This window comes from Bombus vosnesenskii, unplaced genomic scaffold (assembly GCF_011952255.1).
Source record: "Bombus vosnesenskii isolate JDL3184/JDL3185 unplaced genomic scaffold, Bvos_JDL3184-5_v1.1 scf7180000013379, whole genome shotgun sequence".
Lineage (NCBI taxonomy): Eukaryota > Metazoa > Arthropoda > Insecta > Hymenoptera > Apidae > Bombus > Bombus vosnesenskii.
The window spans coordinates 1494623-1518525 of record NW_022883009.1 but is presented as its reverse complement, the minus strand read 5'-3'; the positions used below and the strand labels follow the sequence as shown (position 1 = coordinate 1518525).

The 23903-nt window shown below is 40.3% G+C and overlaps 1 protein-coding gene across 8 annotated transcripts in view; it reads left to right on the top strand.

The window, feature by feature from the left end:
- The window catches only part of LOC117237482 (hormone receptor 4-like), a 143225-nt gene that overhangs the window by 110250 nt on the left and 9072 nt on the right, over positions 1-23903 (top strand). For 3 of the 8 annotated variants that reach the window (XM_033501487.1, XM_033501486.1, XM_033501488.1), the window contains exons 2-4: positions 14430-14534; positions 21345-22349; positions 22518-23064. In XM_033501487.1, the coding sequence (XP_033357378.1) occupies positions 14435-14534; positions 21345-22349; positions 22518-23064 (1652 nt within the window). In that variant the 5' untranslated portion in view covers positions 14430-14434. Of the gene's footprint in view, positions 1-14429; positions 14535-17290; positions 18341-21344; positions 22350-22517; positions 23065-23903 lie in introns of those variants that run through there. The other 5 variants (XR_004494012.1, XM_033501485.1, XM_033501484.1 and 2 more) reach the window with 2 other exon arrangements.

Below are 23903 nucleotides of genomic sequence, written 5' to 3'. Positions count from 1 at the left end.
AAAAATGTATACTTTTACAATAAAATAAAGGTTAAAGAGAGATTCGTCTACGAAATTCCTAGTAAACTATTAATTTTTTGAATTTAATTGATTGCCACTATTATTAATATTATCATTATATTAATTAATATCACAATATTAATTAAATTAAGCATCGTAGGATTTTATTCAAACTGTAAGTAGTTTTTGTCTCTTCAGATTTCACTAAAATTGATTTTACTATCATATGTCATATAATATCAGAATCATCACTCATCAAGAGAAAACATTATTTCTATAATATTGTAACATAAATCGCCATAGTTACTACTATTGTAAATTCAATTCGTCTTGATACAAACACTTCTTACAACCATCTTCCTTTTTCTCAATTGCAAAAAACAAGTTTCTAATTTTCCGATTTTATTAATGTCTTTCAATTCTAGAATTCCAATCGAATTTTTATCCAATAAACAAACAACCGAACAGTTACATCAACTTAAAAAACACCACTTAAACTGCTATAACTCGCCACAGCCATGAAAATTTTGAAACGTCTCTTTAGCAAATTATAAACTCTTGCTGGATCATTTGTTTCTGTAGCAAGTGCAGTCAATGATGTAGATAAGTATTTGGGAAAAAATAAAGAACTAAAGATCTTTATGGTGTCGAAAAAATATCGAGACGAACAAAAATTAAGAATAGTTGGTCGAAACGGCGGTCAGTCAAAGAGGATCTTGCGATTCTGTCGACTGCTATCCCGGCACTACCAGAACCATGAACGATCGACGGGATGAATTACGACGACACAAACGTCGGCACACCATCACGAAGATCCTTGCGTCGGAATGATGTCATTTGACCCTGACACGTGCAGTCAGCAAGTACCGGTATTCGAATGGGAATACCTAGACGCCATTCGTCGTGAGAGAAACGCGTTCCCGAAAGGTGCATGACACAGCACGTTCGTGACTAGATATTAGAAACGCGCCAGGGTATCGAGAAGGTCCAAGTCCTTATTTTGAATAGCCCGATATCAGTTACGGTCATCCGCGAAAAAGGTTCGAACCACTGATTCGTGCGTCACAGATTATATCTACTAGTACCTTATGTACCTATATGGAGAGAATTCGACCGAAAGATGTTCTTACACCACCTTCGTCACTTTTGGATAAATGAATCGTTTTCATTGAACAAGTACGATATACGTGTATAGTTGCTTATACGTGTATTTTTTGTTTTTCTTTTTTGTTTTTCTTTTTTTTTTTTTTTTTTATTACAAGTATTACAGAGTTGGGCTTTCATTTCGACATCCAGATTAATTATACCTTCTTCCTAAATATTCGATATTGAAAAATAATTTGAATTTGTTTGTCAAATTTTCAGGGAATACCGTTATAAAACCAAAGAAAGTATTAATAACTTTTATATAAATATTTTTATAGGCTTGATATAGAAGATTATAAAGTAATTATTATTCGAATAAGATCGTCTTCAACACTTCAGAATGAACATGATGACACGCAATGTTGTGACCATTCTGAGGTCGATTCTCACGGACGTTAGTTGGCCTTATAGCTTCAAACTCGTTATACCTCGCGAGAAGTTGTCGTACCGATATCTCGTGATACACGCCACGACTGAGCAAGATGGATCGTCTTCGATCGAAGGAAAGTCCATCAAGATCACGGACTCTCGATCGTTGATTAACGAAAGACTTTCAATGACACTCGTTTAATGCTTCTGTGAGAATGAGAGTGAGAACGGCGCGACGTGACGTACTGATCTAAGAAATATCACTCAAGATATCTGCAAACACAAACTGAGACGTTGATACAAGAAAGGAATATTATTCTTTACCAGATAATGAATGAACATCTGTGAGAATAACAATATATGTTCGAGTATCGATACATCTAATTAGCAATAAAATACGAATCGTTGCATGAATTTGCAGCATATAAATACTTCATGGCGAGTACTTGAAATTCCCCTTAGACCGTCGAGAAATATCTTTAACATTAGCAAAGCGTGATCAAGCGTTTTTAAGAAACGGATAAAAACGGATAAAACTCCTCTTTGACTGACTTCCAAATACAAAAGGCAACGTATTATTAGGAGCGTAATGTGGCGTACTGTATTTAGCACAGGCTCCATCCAAGAAAACGGAAAGTAGACTAATTCAGTAATTATTTACTGAAACGTACCGGTCTTGTTTACATACGGTTTTGCCAACTTGCAGCGATTATGGCGCCAAGTATCAGTGGGAAACGTGACTAAGCACTTGATATTAACCGACTCTCCTGGAAGGAATAAGGTCTGCCAGGAAACAAAGCGGTTGAGGAACGTGCGACCAGTATACAAACTAACCTGCTATTTATACATGTATAATGATAACGACTATAAAGTGCGACTATAAATCAACGACTATAAAAATCAGGTTGAAAAGGAACGTTTCACAATCCTAGAGAATTATAGCAATCTTCGTTTAGAAATTCTTTGATCAATAATAGTTCGTTGCTACTACATCGATAATTTGCCCGAATATCTGAAAAATTAAAAAAAAAAGAAAAAAACAACGCGGGTTCGTGTTCAATTATATGTATACGATAAACCACAAAATAAGTATGTTACAAACGGTATGATATCGTATCCATGCGGTAGTGACTTCACATTTCAGTCGCCCTAGATCAAAAAAGAACAATCGACGTTTGATGATACGCAGTATTCTCGTTGTCAGTGAACGATAACAAGCATACTAGCACGCCATCTTTCGCGGTGTTTCTTGCGCGCAATGGGAATCGCGAGGCAAGGGGACTTATCTGACGATTATTCGTGTGCCGGTCGATGGTCACGGTCCAGAGGCGCCCTTTTAAATTTTTCGTCCGCTCCAGAAACAAAGTTGCGTATAAGGGTCGCCCAAGTTCAGACTTAGATCACCGCGGCGCGGCACGTCGGCACAGCTGCGACCTGATATCAATGGTCGAGGAAATTGCACGGGTTAAGGGGCAAAAGGTTACGAGATTCGATAGCGAGCGAAGCGTCTTCTGCGCGTGTATCCGCACGCATGCGTGTATTCCAATACGAATAAAGCAGTGCATGCCTGCCGGTGTGATTGACATCAGTAAGTATGCCATGGCCGACCGCTCACAACGTGCTGGTACGAACGACTGCAGCACTGCCCACACTGCCACGTACGAATACATCGACCGCGGCCAGTAACAGCACCATCCGTCTAGGCTGCTTAGAAAAACTAGTTGAGAAAATCCTGCTACCAACGCGTTTCCGACCTTAGAACGATCTTCGCGATTTTTCGAATGGGCCAATCTCGTCGACTGTCGCGTCTCGCTTCTCTTTGTGAAAGGCGAACCACGCGACATTTTCGAAGGACTGTCTATTTTTCGTCTGGACTTCGGTAGAACGAACTACGATGGATCAACCAGGTCTGGTTATGCAACCGATAAAGGGGCATAACAGGTGATAGGCACTGGGATCGTGTAGACACGAGAAATGTGTAGTTTATTTGTAGTTTATCTGGAGGAAGAGTCCTGGAAAGTAATATTGTACTCGGGGAACGGTTATTTTCGGATTAGACGTTTGCTAGTTGTTGGAGATCTTAGACTGGTGAAGAAATAGAGCAGCAAGATTTGGAAAGGAGAGTGAATAATATAGTGAAGTTATTAGTGGATAATAATCGAGTAAATGGCAGAATAGGCAATAACTTTAAACTAGGGTATTTAATTTCGTCATTTACCGATATCTCCTTTCCGAAACCTTTCCAAAGTTAGTAAATGAGCATCCCGATAGCGAGAGTATAGATACGTGTAAGGATTAGCAGTATGTAATAATATATTCCTGCAGAAAAAAGCCGCACTTCACAGAAGTGTGTTCGATATCGATATAAAGTCTGCTACGCGCCATTCACTTCGTATAAAGTCTACTGCAATATTGTAAGAAATTTAAATTCCTTTACGTTCGTCGTGATCGTAAGCCGGTTTACCTAGCCGACATTCCTACGCACAAAGTTACTACACCGTAGTTAAATGTAAAAGTTCATCATTCACGTGGTTATTGCGTAACTTGGTCGGTGTACAGATCCGTTAATTCACAATAATGACGCGCTAATCGAAAAGGTTCTTGGTCCATGGCGTAGTGACCGTTGATTCTCGCCGCTTTCGATTATACGCGTCATGTCTAGATTATATCGCAAAAAAATCGACCCGGGACGAAATATCAGCGGTGTGCAGTGAAACGCGGACAGCAATAACGTGACATGCGTGACGTAATATAACCCTGTTCCACGAAGGACGCGGTTTTCACCAGGTTCAATCTTCCTGTAAGATGGTATCGTTTCGCCCAAAAACCGGTATCCCAAAACAGCGAGGACGCCCGTAACGAGGGACCAGGGGAGAAGGAAGACGCAGAAAGAGGATTCGATGTCATATACGATGACGACGTTCTACCACAAGGTCCTCTGCTACTTTTACTTTCGTCGAATAAATACGCTGGCACAGAGAAAAAGAAGACTAAGGAAAGGAAGAAGGAGAAGAAGAAAAAGAAGAAGTAAAAGATGAACAAGAAGAAGAAGAGACTACTTCCCCGAAATCGAACGGCCACCGCATCAGAGATCAGCATCGAAACTTTCATCCAAAGACTTTCCTTACTTTCTTATCGGTTACGAATGAAACACTGACCAATCTAAGTACATTACCGCTCAAAAGTACCTGAATTCTTGTTTGCTTTTAACAGGATGAAATTTAATCCTAACATCGCAAATGAAATGCGGTATCTTTATTCCTTATAATCATTACAACTGCCTATATACAGTAGTATATGGTGATCCGATGACGCTGATTTTTAAAGTTCGTAGAATTATTTTGTCTTGTTTAAAAACAATTCTTTAAATTCTAAACTACGAGTCCGGTAGAGGGAATTCAGTTAAACTGACATTATTTCAAACAGTAATACTTAGAACATTATATCGACAAATTACTAAAACTACTGTCAAGTTTTTTAACATATAATCCAAATTTACAGTCTGTTGACTTCATAAAAGCACAGTAAGTATATGCTACGTTTAATTATAGATCTGTCATTAATTTATATATTTTGATAAAATTTCTATCTTATTATCATATACTTAAATCCATAAAAGCTCGGATATTTATAGACGGTGTTGTATATCATCGACCTATAGTGCCCTTTCTAGTTCGAAGATGCGCAACAGCGATCGCTGGTCGCACGCACAATTATCAGGTATTCATCGTACGCGTATCGATCGAAAGTGAAATCACAACAAGAAGAAAAGCTGACGCGAGAAGAACATCGCTTTCTTGCGATTCTTTATTTGGAGATTGATTTTCCCCCGCGTTTCGAGCATACGCGCGTTTAAATGCGCTCGAGCATGTTTATATAACGCGTCGGGGTTAGTCGACGATTTACACGGACTCTTCCGCGTTGATATATTTTGTAACCGTCATTCGTGCAATTTTTCACAACCCGCTTCTCGCCAATGAACTAATTAAATTTTCCGATCGAGCACGATGGTTGGTCGTCTCGATATCGCTTTCTTTTCTCGGCTCCTCTTACTTGATCTCTAGTACGACTTTTCGCTTCGGCGATCGTCTTCGAACGTCACTTTGAGCTGTCCGACGAATTGTTCGTTCCCCTTCATTGGTCTTTCTACTATCGAGTGCTCCCTCGGTGAAAGTCTTTAATCGATAAAAGTAGCGTCAATTTTTTCTGCTCCACGAAAGAAACGAACCTCTCGTGTAACACTCCATTAGGGACTGACTTATCTAATTTGAATCGCGTAACTTAAGAAAAGATCGTGTATTCGACAGGTCACGTTCAAGAATCATTTCGACTTGTTATTCCCATCTTACGATGCTCCGCCACTTGAGCCAGCTATCACGAAGAACTTTGAGAGAGTGAAAGTTCTCGCGTATACGCGTGTCGAGTTTTTGGCATTGGGCGTTTGGATTGGAGGGCCTCGGTTGGTATCGAGGTCACTGGTGCCACCACCACCCAACATCGTGGATCCATGACTTCGGTGGATCGCGTGGCCCGCACAACTGGCTGCCCCAAAAACTTTGGGCTGTGCGAGGCGTTCACTTCGGGCTCCTGCGCGCTGCGACTGCTTCGTCGTTTCTTCCGGACTCTCAGGAAAGTTTATCGTGGCCGTGAGTTCCCCCTTCGACTCGTCGAATAATCGTAGAAACGAATCGTACCGAAATCTTCGCCGATTTCCCATGTTTCTCGATGACTCTATTTCCCGTTAAACACTTGTTGTTGCGACGAATGCAGTGACATCGAGATCTCGATTCTGGACAACGATTGTCGAGACTTGGACTAAAATGAATATGTGGATTTTGAAGGAAAAAACGAATTTACGTGATCCGATTCTCGAAAGGACTGTTACGTGTGTTTAATTGCGGACGAAGTGACCCAATCGCGACTCTGTACGTAGTATCGTGTGGGCGAACGATCGATGATCGAACGATATCGAGACGAGTGACGAGCGTGAAAGACGGTTGGATATCATACTTCGATAGAAGGCTTCGTTTCGTACTGTGGCATATCATGTGCGCGAAGATGAGTGTTCTACAAGGTCGTCACATAGGTAGGACTATTATTTTAAGCTGGTAGTATAAAATTTAACGATGTACTACTACCTTTACGTCGTTTCGAAGCTGACGAAGATGGTAATTAATAAAATAGTGATCGATTAATATCACGGATAAATCTGATTAAATTTACGCGAATAGTCGAATAGTTAAAATTACGCGATTGTCGTTCTAACGGAGAACTATCTGTTCTTCGAGGAATGATAGGAGTTCACAAGGATTGAATTATCGTTTGACAAAGTTTCTAGTGGTTTTTTTATAAACCGATTCTAATGATAATCGTGAGGCGAAGTTTTGTGGAATTAATTTCCGAGGTACAACGAGGTGTCAGTTTGTCAGCGTCCTCCAGGTCAATAACACTGCAACGCAATTTCACAATTGTACGTTTCGCTAATTTTGAATCACAGTTCCGACCATATGTATACCAACGATACAGAATGCTACCAGATTTATTCTCTTCTCGACCGTCATTGGAAACACGAAACACGAAACACGAAACACGAATCGTTTGTAGAAATCAAAGTTGATCCTCTTTCTCAGCAATACACGATTTAATCTCGGGTTATATAGCTTATTTATAATTTTTAAATTGGGAAATTATTGCAAGATTTTAAATTACTTTTTTTTATTTGTTATATATCTCTATATGTGATTCTTTGATTATACACACATATACAACTCCACATATTACAATTTTTCGATTGGAAATTCTTTGAAAGATTTCAAATTTGTCGCTATTGGAGAGCGGAAGCTACGAATAGAATATTTTGCTTACCGCAAAGTCCTAAGCGATAGTCAGAGTTCTAGTACGATCGATTGCGTAAACGATAGAAACCTGGAACCACGGGGTTCTTTGTAGCTTCGCAACACCGACTTTTGCTCCAGATTGCAACAGTTCGAGCCTCCATCGGTAAACTTCGTTGCACTGTCGTGGCGTAACAAGTGAACTTCACTCGCATTGCCTTACACCGAGCTATCAGGATTTTTCGTGAACGAAATATTTCTACGGGCTTCCTGCTGTTTCGAAACACCGTTGTGCCAATGTGTTGCAATGTTTAAAAGCAATTATGCGCTGATCCGACGATTCGTACGTTCAAAAAATCGATCAAGAGCAACGAAGAACATGTTATGCTTCATAAATAATCTAACGATCCATAAGAATCTCGTTAAGGTAGCATGTTTGTTGATTCCGCGCGAAGAGCGGAGAAATACTCATGAAATTATATGAAACGAAAATTGATCACGCAGTAAATTATTCTTTCCTTCTGAAATGATCGAACGTCGATTAAAGTTCAACGAAACCAGACTTCTCGTTTTCTCTGCGGAACAACAAAATTGTTAGATCACGAGGATTGCTTCCGACGATTCGACAACGTTCCGAGGAACCGTATCATTAGTAGTCTAGCTTACGTGTAAAAATTCTGGCTCGGTCTGAAAGTAATGGAACACGACGGAGGCGATGGAACGAATTTCGACGTTTCCACGCCGCTCGTCGCCTTATGACACAACACGGCAGAACTTGCCGTAGGAAAAGTAAGGTAAGGCCAGTGGTATAATAGAAACTTTCACTGCGGAGGTTCAACGTACGGAGCTCTGACTCTCACTGGCCGTTCTCACTGATTGCCCGACTCACGAGTATCCGAGAGACACGATTCCTGTGCCTCCTGCCTCAACGCTTCCCCTTTCCTTCTTCTCCCTCGTAAGAAAAATTAAAACGGAATATTTATAATGTCGCTCCATTGTCGTACGAGCGCCGAAGGACATTCCCCGATGGATCTCAGTGTATGAATAAACGACAAATCTTTGAAACAATGCTTTGGAAGAACGTTTGTGGCGGACATCATTGCAGACCTATTGTCGGTGATACGTGTACGAAGAACTTTTTTACACGACAATGCCGTTTCCTTAGTCGCGCGAGCGATCCAACCTGTCTGAGATAACACGAAATACACACGAGGAAGCAGAGTTCCTCGTGTGTCCCTATTTGTTCTCTTTCCTGTCTTCCTTCGTCTCTCCATGTGAAAAAGAAAGTTCGGTGAACGTAGTTCAATCGAGAATCCTCTTTTTGCGCCACTAGGAAGGAACGCAGACTCGATCCAACTGCTTCGAAGCGAGACCGGGATTCATTTTTTGACATTCTACGGAGATACGTTTTCAGAATGAAAATTTCATCGGTGTAAAAACTATAGCGCTTTTTTCTAACTGATTTAAAGGTTGAATTGGTATTCCCGCACGGTGTATCGTTACGCTAGCAGCGTCGTTTTCCTTCCTCCGATAAGTCGGTTGAAAGGTGGACACGGTTGAAAACGAGGTTTCACATCCGTGAGGACCTGGCCTGATAAGCGATAACTCGCTTTTTCAAATAACGGTACTACACATGGCGATAAAGTACGCGCAAAGCTTGGCATTCGACTTTTCACACGTTCGATTTCTCTTGTGGTCGACCACCGACTACTTTATATGTGTATAAGCCTTAAGCGATTCTATAAATATTCCTGCACATTGATGCATCGAAAATACTATGATTTTTAGAAAACAGATTCTATCTGTATTCTGAGCAGATTACTTCGAATAATAGTAAAGATTCTAAGCGATGGGTCGATCTTGTCCATTGAACTTCCTACAAGCTTTAGAATTTTGATTCTGGAAAAGCAGTGTTTTCCACACGAAGTAATCAATCCCACGATACGTCCTAAATCACGCCCCGAGAGATTTCCTGATCGTTCAAAGCGGCATTATTTTATCCGCGACTCATTACCATTGTCAGGAATTCGTTTGCTTGTAGCATGACGCGAGAGCCAATCGCGTGGCCAGGATACTTGAACGGGAGTTAGCCGAGAAAAAAATGATTAGCAGAGCCTCCAAACACGAGAAACAGAGAGCCTAGAGTCGGACAGATTCGAGTGGGGAGTTGTAGATCTAGGATGTCATGGCGTGGGAGAGTCACTTTCACCATCAGTGGCCCCTATAGCGTTAAAATCTACCCGTGGTACATAAAATTACGCGGCACTATTTCATTAGATTCGTGATGTTGTTAACTGGATAGAAATATGGTATAGAAGAATCCTAAGGTTTTTTATTTGTATATAGAAAACAGTTTGACGGCATTCTTATCTTTACGGTGAAACCGTTGTTACGATCAGTTTCGGAGTAACAGTTAATTGAAAAACAGAAATAAAATAACAGAGGCTATAGGTGTGAAAAAGAATCTTTTACAATGAAACATTTATGTAGACAGAATGATTTTGAATGTTTAAATCTACTCTTTAATATTAATGCTTTTCATTCAATCATCACGCGATGGATTATGCAGCTTAGGTACTTCCTGTTACGGTTACGTTCCTATTACGACCGCCAGGAAATGGATTTACGAAAATAATTATACCGGTTTACACGACACAGGAGAAAATATCGATACGAAGGAAAATGTAACATGCGATTACCTCGAAGTCGCGATCGATTAAAAAATATTTTTACTTTCCTGTTATGTAAAACAAAATCTCTAACCTTTCATTCGATTACATAAGCGTTGCTAAACCATGGGTATACTAAACGTTGCAAGCATAAATATTGTTGTATACGATCCTTTATATTCTAATCAAAAGAGAAACATTTTAAACAAGATAAACACTGAACAAAAAGAACACAAGAAGGAAGATGTCTGACAACTTACGTAAATATAATATTTTGAAAAAGATGCAACATTTAAGTAAAATATAAATGTATAAGATATAAAGTAAACAATTTTGTCAAGAACTATTACCGAACCGAACACATTTTTTAAATATTTTGATAAAGGAAATATAACACGCTCGACTTCAAGTCCAATGTATGTAGTTACAGGAATAAGCGTACAAAATTGAGCAATCGATTCCAAGTCTCGCGAAAACCCCATTCAACAGAGGAATACGCCTAACATGTGATAATAACGTGTTACACAACTTTCCAATTATCGAGCGACTTCCGATGTTCAATTAAAAGCCTCGGCGAAGCGGTCGACGAAGAGCACCGAGATAAAAAGAAGAGAAAGGGCACGATATATCTGAAAAGCCCTAGCGGTCTCCCTCCTTCTTTGCGACAGCGCCACGTTTAATGAAGCAAATACCAAGAGTATCGGGGTAAAGCGCGAACCTCGAAAAAGCTTGGCCGAGATAGCGAGAGCTTGCGTGGCTTTGAGCCCGACACAGAGGCGCGTGCACATGCACATACTCGCGTATACACAACAAGATCGCTGCGCCGCGCCAGCGGCCTCGCAAGAAGAGACCGTAGGTTAGTGCATTGGCTGCACTTTCCGTCTCGGTGTGTGCATGTGCACACCGCAGTGGCGGCAGCTGTCGGTCGTATGCATGCATTGGTTACGCAAGAATAGTAGCGTGTGTGAGACTGCTGACCCACATACGCCAGGGAGCAAGGACCCCGCTGCACCACCACGCACACCCGTTTAGTGCCGCTTGCCGTATGTGAGCGCGCAGGCGCACCAGCGTTGCTGTGGCCGTGGATCGTGGATGCGCTTCGTCCATGTAATGGTACACGTAAACGCCATCTGGTGCCGCACAAACCTACTACGCATATACCCGCCCACGTGGCTCTGGAGTTAGCTTAAGCTACTCCACAGTTTACATCTGTGGCACTTAGCTCGTTTCTGTAACTTCGCTACACTTATGCTGCACTTGACCGGGTATTGGTACATTGCAACGTTTCGCGACGAATCCATTGGTTTTCCGATGCTACTGGTATTTTCGATTGCGGCCAAGGGGCTCGTTCTCTCAGCTTCCTGCTAGAGCTGTTAGCCTTTGCTCGCGCACAATCACAGTACGTGACGCTCCAACGGCTACGCGTTCGAGTGGCGTCGTGTTTATCAGAAATACTTGGTGTATTGCTTGTAATCGAGTTGGATACTGCGAAACGGAAAGCGGTGTTTCAGAGATAAATATAAGATAGAATGTATGGGGGAATCGATAGTTTGCGTTAAATTACCGCGCTCTTGAACATGGACCGCTCTATCCGCGCGAAACGCAATTAGGTGCACTTGCACGTCTTCGCATGTTTGCTCATAATCGAATTGTTTCATTCTTTTTGTTTTCTTCCAATGAATTCGAATACATCGTCCCATCGATCATGTGGGCAGCGAAACGCGTAGACATACGAGACAGAACGCGAAGGGGAAATATTTTTAAATACAGGCGATCTATGCAACTAAAAATGGAAGATGTAGTTAGACATGGAAAAGAGTAACACAAGGCAAAATGGAATGTTGTAGAATTATATTTAGTATGGAATTAATTTTGTGCCATTTTACGTATCTCCAACTATTTTAAAAATACAGTTTGTTCGAATTGCGTACGCCACCCTGTATAAAACTTCCGACAAGATCGTACAGAAAAAGACTGTTGCTTAACATGGAGCAGTCGTATGTAAGAGAAATTGTTCGATCTGTAAGAGTACTTGACATGAGAGAGAAAGTTGTTCCGTGATTTTACGATACGCGATTATTTGCTTAAGCCTGAGCGTAGAAAACTTGACTTGGTTGCAAGCCAGGGGGCGTGGATGATCGTTATCAAATGTTTGTAAATTTAAACTTCCACAAAGTTGAAGATGAAATAAACACTGTTAAAGATAAATGAAAATTCAAGACTCCACAGACAAGACATATGCAGGATAAACGTATTTCTTAAATGATATACTTGCGTCTAGTGGACGTCATTAGAGCAACGTAATAAAAATTTTTAACAAGACTGTTGTGCAATCTTCTCTTCAGTTGGTATACGTATTTACACTAATTTCTAATTCCTATCTGGCAGATCTCCTATTCCAAATGTCAGAGATGTTCGTAAAAATGGATTGCAGCTCTAAATACGAGTACCTACATCAATGAGATTAAACATTTTTTTATGAATTAATGCTTTCCTTCTCCCTTCCCAAGAAAAATCACCTGCCAACGTTAATATCGGCCAACATCAATTATCCAGTATCGCTCTATACGATAGGTGATTCGAAACGGCCGCCAGAACCACACCAAACGCACTACACGCGAACGTGGTTGCATGAATCGAGCGTTCGCATACGATTGGCCCGTATTATCCGCAACATCGCGTTTATTAAAACGACCCATGGTGTGTCATAGACCATTTCTCTCGCGTACAACCGTAAAACTGCCTCTCGTCTCTGTAGACCATTAATTACAAACAGCAGGCAAACAACGATAAGACGCGATTCATCATTATCAGAACACTTTGTACGAGTGAACGAGCATTGTTAAACTGACCTGGTGCACAAATCGACACTTATTCATCAACTTATTCGTTTATCTATGATATCTGAGCGATGACGCTGAAATATACATATGTATATGTATTTTGAATATCGATTTCAAATACTTATTATTCGAGATTATTCAAGAGCAAACTAGGTAAAATTCGATTTCTTTTTTAGATTGTCGACTATTGTTAATTAAATAGGCCGAGAAGCTAAAGTAAATTATTCCAAATTTTACAGTATGAAATTTATATCATTTCCCGCCAAAAGAGTAACTCCTTAATTTCCTGATACTTACCTACATCGTTTATCAGTAAAACTCTACAACTTCTATTGTTCATTATTGGTTGAAGTTATACGATTTCGTGAAATTTTTATAAGCTTATCGCGATTCTATGATTCATTTGTCGATTCTACGATGGATCGGCATCAAATCATATCGTTGCGTGTAGTGCCGCTCAAAGATACTCCCATCCAACGATCCAATTGTATGCTATTGGCTAAAGAGGGGTTAATGGCGAACGCTATGTGTTCGCCGTAATCGCAAACGCGTGCGTCCGACACACGTATCTACTTTCACATTCAATCCGTTCTCTTTGCGATAGCCGATATCCTCGGCCAAGCGAGATGGTTTCCATCACTAATAGTCAAGAAGCGTCTTATGTTGTGGACCCACCAACCTGCGCTCTCGAACGAACCACAGGAAGGGAAAGCCGTAATCTCGTATTGAGAAGCGTGAAACGACTTGTGAGAAAGTTGCTCTTTAGTAATGAGTCACGCGTGACATAACCTTTATCGTCGTTTTTGGTATCTTTATCAATAGAAATTTACAGAAGCAGATGCAAGTTTATTTAAAACAACATTCCCAAAATTTTCCGACTCATAACCTTTGTTCATAGTAGTCAAATAACTGGCGAGTCTATCCCTAGTGTAGATCCATAAAAAAGAATTTTTAGTAGTGAAACGAAGCTAGTTTTAACAGCTATTATTAATTTCAGAATAAATTCTGGTCGTGATCCTCCGAAAAACACTTTACGAACCTCTTAGACATCGCGAACCACAGCTTGGAAATTCAAGCTTTAGATAGTTTTTTAAATATGCAACTTTTGTTAGCCAGTATTATTTTTAACATAAAAATAACAAAAACAACATTCTGCTTTTCAACAGAGTTCGTAAAAGATGTACTAAATGTGCTTTATATTTTAACAATATAATGATTTACGTAACAATACGTAGAATGTCCGAGCAATCACTGCCGTGTGAATTGCTCTTTATTCATGAATTCTGTGCTGAAACTTGATCCACGCGAAAGCTTCACCGTGCCATTCATTTATATATCACTGCTGTATAATGAAAGAGGAACGTGACTAGACGGTTCATGATTAATGAAGATGTTTTTCGTGACAGACGCTGCCGAGGCATCTATCGCGACTTTAATTTGTACGATCCTTTGAACCTACCTTCATATATTACATTTATATATTTACTATAACAAGATAATACGTGTCAAACTGGTGTACCAACGATCAGCCGATAAACCTAATCCTTTTCCTATCGTTTTATTTGCAGGAATTATGACCCTTACGAGCAGCCCGTGTGAGCTAGACAACATGAGCTTGTTTCAAGACCTCAAGTTGAAAAGGAGGAAGGTCGACTCCCGATGTAGTAGCGACGGTAAGAAATCATTTTCTCTTTCCTTTTCGTTTAATGACGTCTATTTCGAACATACATCGTGTGTAAAAAATGTTACCCCTCATCGACGGATCACAAAACGTCTCTTTATATTTTATCGACTTAATCTTAGTAACATTCCCCTTTCATTTTTCAACGATTAATATACGAAAACTTCGGTTTAGTTCCATTTTAATTATATATAGCATCAAATAGTTTCATCGATAAGTCACACGACGAACGATAGAATAGAACACTCACATCTCGCTCAGCGATCGTTCATCCTTGTCAGGAAATCGTTATCATGAGAGTTCAAGTTTTCCTGAATTGTTATCGGCGCATTATCGCGCGTTGCACTAGGTATCTTTGCTTGTGAAGGGAATTACATGGGTGACAAGGTATAATTCAACTCTGCGTTCAACAATGGTAAAACGTGTGATTACCGAGCTGAATGACGTTGTCAGAACTAGAGAAGTTGGAACACTCGTAAATCTCTAATTGTTGAGCAGTAATCGTTAATTGTAAAACGAGCAAAACAATATCGTATCGAGATTTCAACAGCTGTCGTAATCGTGTCTTTGAGAGGAATCGTATATCATTGTCCGACCAAAGCTTAGCGAGCGAACAATCTTTTCTTGTTGAGAATACCTAGAACGAGCCATGAAAGTGATCAGCGCAACTGTAATGATTAGTTGCCGCCCATAATGCCATATTTGATACCCTTATTGCTCCGATTTTCATAACATGCGTACATTACACTACATATGTCGTATAAAACGCGTGTGTAACATCAATCATGCTTCATCTGTTCCGCTTTGAAAACCATAAACGAGTAACTGTATCATTACATTACATTACATACGAGAGTACAAACTTCTAGAACCTAGACTGGTGGTCTGCGCTACGAATTTATTATATCTTTCCACTCAGCGAACATTTATCGAAATAAAGTTTCTGGATCACCTCCAATGCTGCCTAGTGGTTTTGCAACAATATAAACGCGAGTTATTCAAGTAATGGTGTCAACAAAGTTGACTCGTAGTCGAAAGTAGTCGTATTGTCATCGTGCATCGGTCGAGCTACATAATTTTACCATGCATCTTTTATTTGAAGAACGTTGAAGAAATACGTGCATATTCGTTTCCAAATACAATTGAATCCACTAAAATGACTAATTTAATAAAATAATCTCAAATCGGGGAATCGTAAAATCCGCGAAGTTACTCGAGATAATAAATTGCACAAAAGGCAATAAAACGTTACTATTTGCAAAGGGAGACAAATGTGACGATGCAATGAGAAAGCCCTCATGGATCTACTAAAGGCAAGAAATAATAAACTACATTATTTTTTATTTACATTACGTTACATTAATAATAGGACAAAAATACACATGAGCTTATAGACTGACCTGATATGTACCTAGATATCTATCATCTAAAGTAAGCAACGACAAAAAATTAATAACTTAACAAAATGATAGACAGGCGTGAGATAATAAGCTGCTCTAATATCGTGCCAAGAGTGTCAACTTCTTATCCCCCTCCAATCATTGACACTCTCAATCTTTAACACCTATAACGTCCGTCACTATAAAATTGTATGTTTTACGCAGTTCCTTTTCTTGAAAATCTTTATGCTCGACCAGATTCAGTCATCGGTGACTTCAGAGAAACGCTATAAACGCCTCTATTATTGTGTCTCCTAAACACGGTTTCGAGTGGTCGGTTATGAAGGACTGGTTGCCGTGGGGCTAGTTGAGGCATCGCGATCGCGTCTGTGTAGTGAGTAGCGCGAAGAGGGAAGGTAGTAAGTTCAGAAAGGGAGGGGGTGCTGGTTGCTAGCGGTGCTGCAGGGTTGAATATCAACCCACGCGGTTTCCCGGACGTGCACCGGTGCTAGTTCGGCTTCGTCTGAACTCGCGCCAGCACGCGATAAACCACTTTCCATCGTGCCCTCCACGCACAAGCTATCGAAAATCTAACGAATATAATTAACCACTGGACGAACAAAACAGAGGAGCTAATTATCTGTGGTGAAAGAAATCTATGACCAACTGTGCGTTAATTAAGCTGCATTGATTGCTCGAACATCATTCGCAAATGTAACCGATACCAATGACCCTCGATCTACCGGCGATTAGAGGTCAGAGACTGTCGTTGGCCGGAAGCCGAATCGATGGTAACGACGGTGAACCTGGAATTTTGTTATGCCAGAAATAACGTCGATTTGGAAGGGCGTATGCGGGATCGAGTTTCATACGATAAAGTTGACGGTTCTTTTTCTTCCTTTACCGAAGACGGACGGTTCGTTCGCGAGATGGCACATGAATGAGCCAGTTCTCCGAGGGACGAGTATTCCAAGCGAGCCACATCTTGGAGAATCATTGATCTTTCGCTCCGGGGCCACGCGCGAGCAACGTCATATGCGGAGGAACGTGCGACGCAATTACACGGTGACGTGTGCCGGCCGGAACGGTATAGTGTTTTATGAATGTAACAATATGGAAAAATACTTGGACGAGTACCAATCGCTCTTGGTATCTCAACATAGTAACCGAGGAAAGTGATATTTTCTTCGTATTCTGGAAATAAAAGATCGATCGGATCGTGTTTAACGTCACAATAGGATACGTTAGTTGATTAGTTTCTCATCATGTTCGTGAATGTGCTGCGGCTAACTTGTTACGATCTGGTTAAATAATGTTAACACGACGTGTTGTTCCTATTCCTTTTCGTTCTGTTTCATTCCGTATTGATTCTATTTTTTATTAAATTTATTATTTTCTACTTTGCTTCGCATTATGATTGAAAATGAAAAATATATGATAAAGAGAATAGAAGACAAACGGCGACATCAATTACTGGATGCTTATTGAAACTCTAGTTTAGAGCCGATGATATTAGTCGACTGGTATCGTATGAAGGAGGGGATCGATGCTTTTCGGTGCGTCTGACCCATGATATGCTATTCTACTGAAAACTGCTTCTTGCATAAATCTTACGTAAATATAATTTTTTATAAACTTTTAAAAAGTACGTGATCGTTGTTATCAAAATAATATATCTATATACTATTTAATATATATTAAAGATTTACATATTTAATTTGATACAAGGTTTTTATTCGTGACAAGCAAATAAGTGAGATTAATAGCACGCTTTTGTATCAACCGAAGTACACAAAAATTTTGCATTAAAATTAAATCTAATATTTATCCATAATACGTGCCAACATGGAAGGATATTTTTTAACAAGAATACTAAAAGTAATAAGCCCGTAATAACGTACGGGCCATATACCAATCAAACATGATCATTTTGAAGAGGTGCAAGGATATCAAAGTTACCGGAGACAATCGATGAAGAGAATTGAGTTTAACAAAGAACTGTGATACCCTATGCAACAAGTACTTACATATGTACATTCTACGAAGCTTGAGCAATCGTTCAATATCAACGATACATACATAGAAAACGTAATGGAGAAGTTGAATATCTACGATGACGAAACAATGGACTTTACATTGAAAAATAGTTTGTTTTTCACGTCTGATCTTCACCGTATGGAGAACTGGAACTCATTGAACATAAATCTAAGAACACTTCAACCGCTAAGAACACCGTTGAATAATTTTCCATCATATTCCTATTTGTATCATCCGTACAACGCTTTCTCAATGTTACCCTATCAAAATCATTTCGACTTCCGTCGTTACTTCAGATCTCACCTGATAATGGCACCGTATACGATGCTAGATCATCGATACTGCTGCTACGGTTCAAACAACCGTTGTTCATCGATATTCGGTAAACAAACTATTTTAAGTTTCGGAGATTCGTGCCTGGAACAGCTTAAACCCACGTTCTTAAGAACTTTGTTAGATCGTTCAGTTTATGTAAATTTTTTGTCGGTTTTCAATTCTGTACCTCGAGGAAAAAGCATACTCTCGCTCATAGTACAAATTTAGACTTAATTTCTATTTTATTACATATACCTAAAACAAACTTCAGTTTCTATCTTCTTTTTTTATCCATATGATTTTTATTCCGCGCTGTTCAAACAGCAGTGGAAAACTAGTTCTGCGAACTATTTTAGCTAAATATTTTGTTGTTTATTTATATTTTTCGACAATTCAATTTTTACAGCCGGAATTATATTTACAATTATATCAGTTCTTATAAGTAAACCAGCACATTTTTAAATGACAAAGAAGAATAAAGGACGCAAACGTGAGTTTATACTGATCCATTACGGGCCCCCACAATAACGCCAAACCATAGCACGTCGGTACTCTGAGCGCTAAGTATTAATCATGCAAGGACAGACATACGATCATCTTCGTAACATCGACATTATTAATTGTTCACTGTGATTGTCGCGTTGATCATCGACTCATTCGCTGATGATGAATGAAGTTCTCGTCGTCTCCTACAGTTACGCGACACGTGATCAGAATCGAAAGGTTTGAAAGCAGGATTGAATAACCGGCGGAAGGAATCGATTCCAACCGTTCCTAAGGGAGAGGGGGGATATCTAAACGAGAGGAAGACAATGAAAGGCGGTAAATGAATAATCCACGGGAACCGATTTTCACGCTGATCGGTCTATTAATAGCTGTGAGAACTAGTACCTAGGTACCTACAATCACAACCCGACCTTGTCAACTGCATTCCTTCCTTGACCTACACGAACAACCGTAGTCCCCACATCCTTTTCACGATCTAAGCACTCCGAACGGGTATTACACTTTCGTGTTGGTCGCGTAAATTGCTCTCGCTGCAAAATATCCTTGCAGCTGCACGTGCAATCTCGAACACTTCCCGCACCCTAGGGCACGGTATAAAGGGAAAACCATTCCACGACTGAACAATTTCAAACTAGTACTACATGCCACAATGTTACTGCTCTCGCTAAGTTTCTCATAGAATTAAAACGACGGATATATTTTGATCATTCCGTTTATGAATATTCAAGTTGATTTTAAGATAGCCACATTTTCCTATTTTAATACAAATATAATTAGAATGAAAGTAAAAGTTTTTATTATATATGTATATATATATATATATATATATATTATATTATATATATAATATATATATAATATATATAATATATATATAATATATATAATATATATAATATAATATATATAATATAATATATATATATATATATAATATTCAAAAAGAAACCTTTTATTCTATTAGTCTTAATCTTAATCTATTAGCAGTTTTAAAATGGAAATTATTTTATGTGAAAAGTTTACTTTTTTCATCGTTAATCGATAGTTTTGTAGTATTCATTCTGCTATCAAAATTTAAATTAGATTCTAATAATTTTTAATAAATGCAAAGCTGCCATGGGAAGTACTGAGATAGTGTATGCCGGTTGTAATCGTCGGTCACTCCATACTCCTATGCCGATCGAAGAAAGGATAGTAATACTCTGTCTTAGGAAGCACGTTTATACGTTTGTATCAACGGACGATACCACAAAAAGTTAACCTTTTTATGTAACTCTGGCTGAAAATTACAAGAAACGGCGATAACAATTTGTTCAGAGTTCATTGGCCTCTAGACCTTGTAAACCAAAACAACGTTAGCATTCAAAGGTACGATAATATGAGTCTCTCCCAAATTTGAATTTTCCATTTCAACTTGACTTTTACTACGCTCATGTGCCCCTACAATAGTAAAATACAAATATTTGTTTCATTGTAAAGCATGGTATTCCTTTTCTGCCAATATAATACTGTAATTCCGTCATTCGACCGTAATTCGGTCAGTTAATATGTCAAACATCGACATCGGAAAGAGCAATACGATAAAAGTTGAAGGTGTTCGGTTTGATTTTTAAACAGATGGGTACGAGCAACAAACTATGACATGGTTCTTTTGAAACTCGTCTGTCAACGTTATAAAACCTCGGATTGGCAGGCTATCGTGATAAGTGCTATTAATCTTCGTAATAGACCACCAGGCATGCTTATGCGCGATGATTAATAACATTTTCATATCTCCTAGAACACCAAAACCAAACCTATTAACGCGAAACATCGGAGTTCGAGACGGTTACGCGATCGTTGAACCACATAGTTTAACCAATGAACAAAGAAGAACCGCGTCTCGCATAACTTTTATAATCTCGTGCGAATCGCGCGTGAAAGCGATGGAATCGTCTAACTGCAATAATTGTTATTAATGCTCGGTGAAACGCGGTTGCTTAACCATGCAAGAATAGTAATGATCAATACGTTACGCGTTACGTTACGAAGTGTCAAAACAGAATGCAGCAACGTGTTCATCTCTATTAGGCCAACATCAGATAGATATAGAGATTACTTGCAGCGATGGAGCTGAATCTCTCGTTCAACGATTTGCGCTTAGAACATTTGCAAATTAAGTTTGCATAGCGAAGCATCGTCGATTTTCATCCTGTTAACAGGCAAATATTTTTTTTCACATTATCGCAAAATATTTCGCACGATTACCGTTAATATAACTCCATCCAAGAATCTCAATGTTCAATTTCGATTTTCTTAAATTGCATCGCCGTCATTGATGCGCTTCCAATTAATTCGTTCAAAGGTCGTAAAATTCGTTCGTTAATGAAATTTCGGTCAGAACATCGTCCTTCATCGCCATCATCGCCATGATCATCACGACCGAAATGGCAGTCCATAATCATGCGTACACGTGTCAAGACTAATCACGCTTCATCCACGTCCGTAATCGCGGCCTTCCCAAGGTAAACGTGTGCCAAATGTTCCATCGAGTATAAACGTGAGACCAACGCCTTATTTCTCAGACTCCCCGGTATCCCTTGGATCAGCAGGCTCGCCGCTCGGGATCCAGCCGGCGGACGCTCCTTCACCCATAAACTTTCCTGCTCCAGGGGAGAGCATGGCAGACACCTCGACCCTGTCGCCGGAGGCTAACATGCCGAGCTCGCCGGGCTGCCCCGTGGTCAAAGTCAAAAGCGAGTATCTGCTAGGCATCCCGAGTCCGGGGACACCGCGAGATCCTCTTCGTGGAAGCGGGGCGGCAACTGGCTTGGAAGCTCGTGATACAACCTGTTCGGACCGTGCGTCACCCGATTCAGTCTTCCCTGATGCCACTTCGATGGTGGGCTACAGAGTCGTCGAGGAACAGCAGCAACAGCAGCAGCAGCACTATCACCAGCAACAGCAGCAACAACAGCAACAACAACAGCAACAGCATCAACAACAACGTTCCGGTACACCCGTACCAACCAGGTTGTCGCCTTATTCGCCGATGCAAGCGGTCTCCACGACTCCCATGCCTCAAGAAGCGACTTCAAGGAGCGACAGCCCCGACAAGGGTGACTTATCGTCGGCGCAGACCAAGGAGGAGTCCGATAACTCGGTTTTTGACGGAGGAGGTGGCGGTGGTAGCGGCGGTGGTGGTCGTTCGGAGACTTCCAGTCAACCTAGTCACCGGAGCAGCCCGTCTTCTCAATACAGCCCTAGCCAGAGTATGAGTCCTAGCGCGAGCGCGACACACGCTACTCAACAACAGCAACCGCAAACACAGCCAACACCGCTGAGACCCCGAGTGCCCTCGGTGCCACCTCACCTTCTAGCTCACCATCAATTTTGGTCACAAAACAACGGTATACAGGGGTTCGCTACGCAAAGGCTATTGAACGGGGTCATCAGTAGCGCTGTTAACTATGGACAGAACGCTGCAGTTGCATCCACTAGTAGCAGTACAAGTTTGAGCAGCAGTACTGGGAGTAGCGGGAATGGGGCAACTTCCACGAGCACGGGGGCAACTAGTACAGCTTCCTCGTGTAAGTCAGAAGTCAGTCATAACGATAGATATTCTTACTTGTCATTTAATCCGAGTCTAATACATTAAGCACGTTCTATTAACGTAGCACCTCATTCAATCTTGCTCAGTTGATGGAGTAGAAATTCAGAATAAGATTTTAATCGTAATACGACATATTTTATTTCAGGCGAAACGATGAAACCACCGGCACAAAGGCCCACGCCAGCGCCCCCAAGACCACCTCCCACTGTGATCATGGGTGAAATCGGTGGCGTTCGGACGATGATATGGTCCGCGCCACCATTGGACCCCGTACCACCGCCAGCGGCTTCGTGGACGGCAACGGCCGCGGCGGCATCCTGTTCCTCCTCGGAAGAGTCGGCTGCCCAGCTACTTTTAAATCTCGGACAGGAGTCCAGGGGCAAACCATCCTCCGTTTCCTATTCTTCCGGTCCACCACTCAATATGGAGAGGTTATGGGCTGGCGATATGACACAATTACCGGCCGCGCAACAGATGCAAGCGCTCAACTTGACGGCTTCCGGGTCCGGTCAAACGTGGGAGAGAAACGGAGGAGTCGTCAAGTCCGAGACGGCATCGCAGTCGATATCAGTCGCTCCACCTGCACCACCGATGCCACCTCAAGAACACGAGGAAGACGAAACACCTATGATATGTATGATTTGCGAGGACAAGGCTACTGGTTTGCACTACGGCATCATCACGTGTGAAGGGTGAGTGTAACGTTCTTCTCTCTTTCAACGATGCATTAGATAATAGAGTAACAACTATTTGTAGCAGACAATTAGCGTTTAATGGTTTCTGGACGATGATACTTGTTTGCTTGACACATGTTAATTTTTTTTCGAAATCATTTAGAAAACTCGAATCGATTTGAAAATATCGATGGAAATTGATTAGTTACGACTTAGAGAATCTTTTGACAAGTAGCAATTATCTAAACATGGTTATCTTAATGGAAAATAAATCAACTTGCAAATACGAGGAATGAAATCAAATTCAGTAGAATTGTATTCATAGTATGTGGAGATGATGTACAGAGATAAAGTTCTTTTACTCGTTCAATTTATTGGAAACTCGAATAAGTTATTAATTGAAAAAAAGTTGCTTATAAAATCTGTCAAATGCATCAACGAACAGTAAATGATAAAACAGAATTTAAAATGCAAATATATCTTCTCTCGTTGTTAAAAATATTAAGAACAACTTGTATTACTTGTACATGTATTAATACCAAAAAGTTCCAAAAATATCTTTGTTTCGCTATTTCGTAAATAGAGAACAAAGATAGTCTCGTGAAAGAGACTAGAAACAACGAGTAAATTCTTCGAGATATCGCTGGCGATGCACTCAAGCACGATGAGGTCGAAGTGTGATAATCAAATTAGTCATCTGCAAAACTGATCCCGTTGTATATCTCGAACAGCTTGGTCTGGAATGCCATAGCGGCGACGCGTTACGAGTCAAAGATTCGGACGATCCGCTTAATTACAGATAATCAAACGAAGCTATATACGGAAAGTTAAGACTACACTAGTCACGATACCTCGCG